This window comes from Sorghum bicolor, chromosome 8 (genome assembly GCF_000003195.3).
Source record: "Sorghum bicolor cultivar BTx623 chromosome 8, Sorghum_bicolor_NCBIv3, whole genome shotgun sequence".
NCBI lineage: Eukaryota > Viridiplantae > Streptophyta > Magnoliopsida > Poales > Poaceae > Sorghum > Sorghum bicolor.
In genome coordinates, this window is record NC_012877.2 from 47,769,253 (window position 1) to 47,778,711 (window position 9,459).

General features: G+C 40.1%; 1 protein-coding gene across 2 annotated transcripts; it reads right to left on the bottom strand.

Moving 5' to 3' along the window:
• On the bottom strand, positions 3,803-8,329 carry LOC8063287 (disease resistance protein RGA2). 2 transcript variants are annotated; one of them, XM_002443159.2, is made up of 4 exons: positions 7,915-8,329; positions 5,134-7,815; positions 4,705-5,052; positions 3,803-3,896 (listed from the first exon to the last, which is right to left on the bottom strand). In XM_002443159.2, exon 2 carries the CDS (start codon positions 7,509-7,511, stop codon positions 5,400-5,402), a length of 2,112 nt encoding a protein of 703 aa, XP_002443204.2. In that variant the 5' UTR covers positions 7,512-7,815; positions 7,915-8,329; the 3' UTR covers positions 3,803-3,896; positions 4,705-5,052; positions 5,134-5,399. The 2 variants fall into 2 exon arrangements, with proteins under 2 accessions (XP_002443204.2, XP_021302181.1); XM_021446506.1 differs by having other exon boundaries at positions 5,138-8,329.

The window sequence follows — 9,459 nt, forward strand, 5'->3', positions numbered from 1 at the left end:
ACACCACCTCCAATATGCAATTAAAATATATCCATCCATATGAAGGATACTGACCGGTTATAGAGTGGATACAATTAGTCCACGTAAAGAGCTAGCTGCTGGTATTGAACAACGATATCCACACGAGCCATTCTTTATTATTGCTAATGAAGTAATTAATCCCTCTATTTTAAATTATAAAATGTTTTGGATTTTCTAAATATATATAGTTTTTGTTATATGTACTTAAATATTCAATATATAATAAAATATTTTAAAAAAACTAAACTATATTTATCTTATAATTTAGAACAAAGGAAGTACTCCCACTATTTAAAATTATAAGACATTCCAAGAATGTTGGAGAGTCAAAAATCTCAAATTTGACTAAAATCATAGAGAACATAATAATAATCAATACCTAATACTAAAGAGGCAAAATTTCAACATATTTTTTTGGTCCGGCCTCTCTCTCTCTATATATATAGTCAAGTTTTTCTAAACTCTAAACAGTAAACAGTTGATCACCTACCATTTGCCCATTATTCAGGCTAAACAGTCCATTAAACAACCTAGATAGCCAATTAAATGGAGTAAATGGATGATTAAACGGAAAAGGAGCACCAACATGTAGCGTTTACATCGTGTTTAAATATGCTAAACTGCCATTTCGATGAACAGTGTATAAAATTCTATCTTCTTTTTTATCTGTTACACCTATAGACCATTTTTGTCCTTATTTTTTTATAAAATATTAGTTATTTTCGCCCGTTGCAACGCACGGACATGTTTTGCTAGTATACATATATGTGGGGCCAGGAAAGTGATGAGCAGATCAATTTCTATGTTAAACACATAGTCCCGATTATTGTTCCAACTAAATAATGATTCTAAAAAGAAAACTAAATACATGTAGAGATACAATGCAAGAGGAAATATTCATAACTATAGTCTATCATGACTAATAGACAAAGGCCACATGTGGCGCTCTTGGGAAGACCATACCATCACGGCCATCATCTTTGCCTTCCTCAGTAGGATGGATGTCGAGGCCACTGAGTTGCACTTGCACTCATAGTCACATCACCCTCACAAATGTCATGCCTCTTACTGGTAGGTCCAGACGAGCAGGGGAAGAGACGACCCCACCCGTTCCCTGGCTAGGAGAGCTAACTACTCACAGATGAGCTCATCCCCTGTTCGCTGGCGAGAACAAGCGTGGTGGTACACAACATCGACACGTTTGGAACAATGAAGTACTAAACAGAAATAGCAATAAAGAGATGCCAGGTTACTACTTAGGCTTTGTTTAGTTCACCCCGAAAACCAAAAAGTTTTCAAATTCTCTGTCACATCGAATCTTTTGACACATGCATAAAAGCATTAAATATAGACGAAAATAAAAACTAATTGCACAGTTTACCTGTAAATCGCGAGACGAATTTTTTGATCCTAGTTAATCCATAATTGAACAATATTTGTCAGAAACAAACGAAAGTACTACAGTAGCAAAATCCAAAATCTTTTCGCATCTAAACAATGCCTTACTTGACATAGCACACCTAGTGCAAGATTGACCTAGGCCTTGTTTAGTTCACCCAAAAACCAAAAACTTTTCAAGATTCTCATCACATCGAATCTTGTGTCACATGTATGGAGCATTAAATATAGATGAAAGCAAAAACTAATTACACAGTTTGCCTATAAATCGCGAGACGAATCTTTTAAACCTAGTTACTCTATGATTGGACAATATTTGTCAAACAAAAACAAAAGTACTATAGTGTCAAAATTCAAAAACTTTTTGGATCTAAACAAGACCCTAGTGCAAACATTGCAGCCCCATCCACTTGAGTCACCCCTCGGTTAGTGATTACCACAGCCAGTCCAAACTAGAGCGAAAATGAAATAGTGAATATATCAAATAATATGAATGACTAATATGTTGTTGCTACAGACAATCATGTCGTTTCTTGGAGACACCTAGCTCCACGTCCACCATCTCCGGCTGACCCCCGGATCGTCCATTCACGTTAGGTCTACTTGGCTGTTCATTGTCTGTCTCATTATATGTGGGGCAAGGAGTTTCACTTAACTGAGGCCCACTTAACTGATGAAGGCATCCTTAGTGCCTCCGTGATATCGCAATTCACATGGGTTGTCGCAAGCGGCATAAGCTCCTTTGGGTACAGCCGCACGCACCAGTTTGTAGCTCTCGATGCCTCCACATCCTATTTTGCAATGTTGAATCATAGAAGTTGAACTCAAGCGAATTACAGGGTTGGTCTCGTTGTTATGATGACAAGGAGGTTGTTGTCCTCATCGCATATGGTGAGCTCGTCAATGTTGGCCTTGATGAGCGCATAGTTGCGTGTGGTCAGAGAGAGGGCATCCCCTGTGGGCATGCTATGGATGTTGCCCAGGCACTTGGTGTCGATGGTGATATATCTCTGCTTCGCTCGATGACTAGGCGTCCGCTTAGCCATCAGTAGTTGCTGGGGATCTTGCCGGTGACCTCGGATGCAAGATGCAACACCAGATGCTAGTGAAAGATGGGGAGGAGCAAAGTGGATTGAGAAAAATTCTGTTGGATCCCCTTCGTTTGAGGGATTGAAGGGGGATTTTGAAGGTTAGATAAAAAATATAGGGAAAAGGGATTTAGAAAGAGGATCTGCTGGAGCTATTGTTTTTTCAATACTGTCGAAGTGGAGACATTTGCAAGAGACTACACACCTCTCCAATATCTCACACTTCTCCTGATCGATCTTGGTGTTCTGACACCTTATGTTGTTAGTGATGAGCTCATCCAATTGTATCTGTGATCTTCGCTGTGGATGCTGTTGTTTCAATGGCATGTAACATATGCAGTTGAATCAAGGGTTTCTCCTATCAGTTTTGACTATGATGTACGCATGCCTTATTGTGCTGATGCGATGTTTACGAGAGTTTCTCAGAACAATTATGCTGAGAAAAGTTAACAGTTTTGTCAGAGCTTAAAGTATAATCATTGATGCGAATCTGCCCCCAACCATTTTCAGTAATAAACCTATTTGCAGGACTTACTCTATTAAAGTTATGGATCTCTCAAACAGTATAAAACACTTACAATTTTAAATGTTTCTCCACAGCAGAATATTAATCCGTTAGTATTGCCTATGCTTGTGCACTCTGGAAATATAATTTACACAAAGCTATTACCTGAACAGGAAAAATGGTTATAGCTTCAGCTGCCTGTTGCTTCTGATTGAATGAAGTCAGAATGGAATGAAAATGAGAAACCGACGATGTCAATACAGTGAAGATGATGAATAAGGATGATGGAGGTTTCAGTTGCCAAATTATGGCAGATTGGCTGTACATTATTGTTAGGCCACACTAGGCTGACAGTAAATCACAGCTATGAGTTTTACACAATTGTCACCGTTGGATGGTATCTGGAACACTAGTATACGGCAAGATTCCAAGATGTACATTTCCATGTAGAGGAAGAAACTCATACTGGGTTGTGGTTGTACAAACATATACTAAGCATCTCTTGTGACTGGTGATGAGAATGCAAACAGCAGAGGGGACATTTTGAGTACTTCACATTACAGTGCCATCCACTTGAGCCACCCCCCTTGTTTAGGGGTTACAACCACCAGTCCAAACTAGAGAGAAAATGGAATAGTCAGTATATCAAATATGAATAACCAATATGTCGCTGGCACACCTAGATCTAGTCGGCTGATCATGTAGCATCAGCAAAATAAACTAGCAGCATCAAATGTTGGATCATATATTTCAGAGAAAGGAGTCCAAATTATGGATGAATATACTTGCCTGGTCTCCATGAGGAAGCAACTTCTAGCAAAAATCTTGACTGATGAGCATATTTCAAGCACAAAAGTGCCTCCAATATTTTGAAGACTTTGTCTCTGATCATAAATGATGTTAGAATTTATAAAAACAAATAAAATGTAATAAAAAATTACTATACGCAAAACTAAAATTATTATCTTTGTGTCTAAGGTGCAAGAACAATTAAAAATATACAATAAAAACTAAGTAGCTGTGAACTTGCAGAGAACAGGTAAAAGCTTTATTTAGATCTCATAATTTTATCTGTGGTCTACTCTATCCAAATTAAAACATTTTTTATTTTTTGTTTAGACCCTAAGAACCATTTAAATTGGGTTTAAGTTATTTGAGTTAGATCATTTGACTTATGTTAAGGTTTTTATGTGCTTTTCATCAATGGAAACAAATAACAGATAAAAATAGTGCTTTAAAACCTGTAGGTTCGAAAGCAGATTCAAACACATTTTTTTGGAAGCTTGAACTCAAGTAATTAGGAGCAATGGTCATATTTTTCTTCAGGACAAAAAACAATTTACATATGATGCTTTTTTCAAATTCAACAATATCTTAGTTTCTGTAATAAAATTTGCATACACAAAACATATATTCTAGGAAATTTCTACAATCGAGGTATGAATACACAATTTTGCAGCACTAATTTGGGATGTCACGTTATATTGACTAAATAAAGTTGGGTTAACTAGTTGATTTCAACTTGCAGTCACAAGCAAGATAATAGAAATGCAGCCATAAGCTTTCTTTTTTACCACTAGAGTCTAGAGCACAACATATATTTTGTAACTAATAGAATGTGTCAAGTCAAATAGTTGTTTTTTTACAAATCATTAACATTTCATTTAAAAAGATAGAGAAATTGAAGGTTACCTTGGTAATAATGGGCATCTAGGTCTTTGTCCTCGACCTTGAGATCGCCCAGTCGTTGCTGTAGGCTCTGGGGAATCAACTTGATACCAGGACAAGACTTGATAGTAAGACTCCTGAGAGATGAGTATGCTTGAGGCCCGTTTGGTAATGACACCAGGCTTTTGCAATCAGAAAGGTAGAGCTCTTCCAGCAAAGCGAGCTCTCCTAAGAGAGATTCCAGTGATTTCAAGCTACTGCAGCCCCAAATACGTAATGTTTGGACGGCATCCAGCTGTCCTAAAAGGGCTTGAAGATTGCTGCAGCCATAAATTATCAACTTCTTGATGGAAGGAGGAAGATCGAGAACCTCTGTAAAGCCATTGCACTTGAGTATTATTAGAGATTCTAGAAAAGGAAGGAAGTGATGTCTGGTTGATGATGGAAGCTTACGAACTGGTGTGGATGCCGTGGCGTCGCTGTAGGACCCTGACCCTGGAATTAATGCTGATTTGTCGTCCTGTGCTGCAGCAACACCTCGTGTATCCAGCTGCTTGCTGAATGCGATGGACTCGAGTTTAGGACAGCTGTCAATAAATAATGACTTGAGAGATTCTGGTAGTACACTGGTGGGGACCTCTACCAAACATTCACAATATTCTATAGCCAGAGACTCCAGGCGTGGCAGTAGTACACTGCTCCGTTCGGGCGAAGACTGCTCACAAAAAGCGCGTCTGCGTCCTGTTAGATTTTTGCATGCCCCAATTGTTAAGCTGCTCAAGGATTCTCACAGTACTGCAACAGGAGCCAGTACCTGCTACAAAACATGTAAGCGTCTGTAGGGAAGTGAGGTGTCCCAACTCAGAGGGTATGCTCTTCAACTCATCACATCCATGAATATACAGGTGACGGAGGCCAGTCATATACTTCATTTCCTTTGGGAGTCGACTAAGTTTGCGGCACTTTGAAAGGTCCAGTGTTTGCAGATTATATAAGATGCTTATTTCTTCAGAAAGTGCTTCAATATCACTAGAAGAGAGATCAAGGTACCTCAGGTGATGCAGATACTTTGGTTTCAAGAATGAACCTCGGTAGATCTTTAGTGCACGTATGGATCTGTATTTTGACAAATGTTTCAGATCTTGATATAAATATCTAGTGCAAATCAGTGTTTGGACAGCTATAGATCCTTTTTCCATAGAAGTATTCAAAATCTCTTCTGGTTTATCAACAGATATAAATAAATGCCGAGCAGAATATGGGAAGTTGTTATCACTCTGACTAGGCTCTGCTACTATGGTAGCACATTCGGCTCCCATAGAAGACTGTGCAACATCATGCATAAGATCATGGATCTTACAAGTAACCTTTGTGTGATGGAATTCAAAAGGGACTCCCTTCACATCCTGAAAAAATGATCTCGAGGCTAGATCCATGAAAATATGTTTACCAGTTATTTCAAAATGAACTCCATGTTCCTCTGGAATAAAACCATTGGCCATCCATAGTTGGATTAGCTTTTCCACATCTATCTCATAGTCCTTGGGGAAAATAGCACAGAAAGCAAAGCATTGCCTCATGTGCGATGGCAACCCATTGTAGCTGAGCTTGAGTATCGGTAAAATTTTAGACTCATCATCGCAAATGGTGCTTTTGCTTAATACAGCATTCCATTCTTTGGCAGTGGTCTTTGTATGAAGCAGCGAGCCCATTGCTGTTGCAGCTAAAGGAGATCCAGCACATCTTTTTGCTATATCACCAACCATTTCAACTAACTTAGTGTCACGTTTGTTTGTTGAACTGAATGCTCTTGTCTCAATAATTTCCTTGATGAAACTTTCTTCTAATCCTTTGAGAATATATAGTTCATTAGTTGTGCCCATTAATTTAGCAACTTCTTGATCACGAGTTGTAGTCAGCACTATGCTGCCGCTGCCACCATGCACTAGGCAGGATTTTAGCTTTCCCCACTTATTGGCATCACGACTCCATACATCATCCAAGACGAGGAGGTACCTCTTCCCGCTCACTACTTCTTTAAGTTTATCCAATGGTGATTTTCCACTTGGATTGCTGGTGTTCTTCTCTTTAGCTTCTTCAACTATGCTTTTAGCTACTAAATCAACTACAAAGTTATCAGAGACACATACCCAGAGCTGCAACTGAAAATGCTTCTTAACTTCAGGGTCATTGTACACAAGCTGAGCTAAGGTGGTCTTGGCCAGCCCCCCCATTCCAACGATGGGAATGACCATAAGCTGCAGATTGCTCGCTTGGTCACCAATCAATTTGTAAACAACCTCCTTCTTCTCTTTGTCTCTGGAGTTGCTAGCAATTTTCTGGGGGTCAATGATGTTTGAATCTGTCTGTCTCCAGTCCTTAGACATTGGTGGCTGTGGTCTGAATTTGAACCTGAAGGCATGCATCTCTGTGATGAGGACCTCCAGTGCTGCAAGAATCTGACAGAGCTTGTTGCCCATCCTGTAACGGAACACAACACGATTGTGAGTAGGAAAGAGCTTTATTACATCAAACCCAAGCTTCTTGTAGTGTCCCTTCTTCTTGGCTTCGCGGCGGAGTGCCTCATACTTGAACTCATCCAGGACATCATTGGCCTGGTAAGCCACCTTTCGGAGCGCCTCAAGCCAAGCTTTCGGCCCTTCCCTGTGTGCTGCGGCCTGCTCCTCAGCATCAGCGATCACATCCAGGATGGCAGGCAGCTTGCGTTTGAGGATCTCATGCTGCTCCTCCATGCCCTCCATCACCTTGTATTGGTCCAGGAGGTAGCTGGAGGCCTTGTCCTTCACCATGGTGGCCATAACCTCAGCCATCGGAGCGCTTAGAACACACAACACACGCGAGGGCAGGGTGCACGCAGAGAGAAGCGTGGTTGCAGGATGAAGATGAGGATGGGTTCAGCAACTGATTTTGAGGAAAATGGGAAGTGATAATTAATGTGAGCTCTGACCTTGCTTAGTGACAACTAGTTTCACGTTCACAGCTGGACAGATGACAGATCGGGGCACATAGATTAACATCTTGGTACGTAACCCGGTCCATGACCATGAGTACTCCTTTTCAGTATTCAATTTCCTTTTCCTTTCTTTCAAAGAACTTTTGAATTTTCACATTTTCCTTCAGTAAAAGGAAATGAACCAGATGATAAATACTCCGTATGTGTGTCATGTATTGGGCAGCCATGAGTAAAAGAGGAGAGAATCAAGCTTTTCTTACTAGAAACAACACCGCAGCTTATCTGTGGAGTGCGTATGTGCGCAATGGTCCAGTGTTGGGAGGAGCGCATCCATCAGGGTCCATAGCACCGCTAGGGACGCGAAAGCTGAGGCCGCCGCCAGTACACGTCCACGCCTCCATGCGCAGCAGTCGTCGATCCTTTGCTTGTTGCCTCTGTGCGCCACCTCCGTGGACAGTCCGCGCTTCCGTGCGAAGCCGTAGCAACCGGTCCTTGCATCCGTGCGCAACCACCGCCGCCGCCGGTCCTCGCGACCTCGCCTTCGGGCGCAGCCGTAGTTGTAGGTCAGCCGCACCAGCCGCCGCCGCCATTGCTTCGTCAGGGGGGAGTGAAGGAGAGGGCAAGAGTGGTGAGCCCTGGAGCTTTCGATGGGCTAGTGGCCCACGCGTGGTGGAGCTGTGGATGGGCCGGCCAACAAATTAACGGCTGGTAAATTGAAGTACGTTTAGCGGTTATAGTAGTTGTGGGTTAAATGCAGCTAATAGGGCCCATCAAAGCGTAGTGGCAAAAGTCAATTACCTTAGGCCTTGTTTAGTTCGCAAAAAATTTTCAAGATTCCCCGTCACATCGAATCTTTGGTCGCATACATGGAGCATTAAATATAGACGAAAATAAAAACTAAATGCACAGTTTATCTGTAATTTGTGAGATGAATCTTTTAAACCTAGTTACTTCATGATTGGACAATGTTTGTCAAATAAAAACGAAATGCTACAGTAGCCAAAAATAAAATTTTTTGCGAACTAAACAAGGCTTTAGTTCACCTTGAAAACCAAAAAGTTTTCAAGATTCCCTGTCACATCGAATCTTGTGGCACATGCATAAAACATTAAATATAGACAAAAACAAAAACTAATTACACAGTTTAGCTGTAAATCACGAAACGAATCTTTTGATCCTAGTTAGTCTATGATTGGATAATATTTGTCACAAACAAACGAAAAGTGCTACAGTACCGAAAACAACTAAACAAGGCCTTAGCAGAACTTGTTCCGAACAGCTATTTTTGGCTGCAGCCAGCGACTGAAACATGAGGAAAATATACTAATGCAACCCTAAATATGTATCTAACTCGCTTAATTTTACCATTTTAAAAAAATAACGTAATGGTACACCCTAAATCTTAATCTAGATTATCCACTTATACCATTCTAAAAAGAATACTAAATTATTTTTTAAAATTTTGGTCCTAGATTACCACATTTGTGATTATTAAAAAAATTGAAGTAACCTATACCTAAATCGGCCGCTTCAGCCATGTTAAAAAAAATTATCTCAAAGTACTCATATGTATTGATCTAAATATACCATCATTAATATAGAAAAATGAATTCAAGGTATACATATATGTCACCATGTATTGATTATATATATACTTATATGCGGGGCCAGGAAGTGATGAGCACATCAATTTTTATGTTAAACACATAGTCCCGATTATTCTTCCAACTAAATACATGATTCTAAAAAGAAAACTAAATACATGTAGAGATACAATGCAAGAGAAAATATTCATAACTATAGTC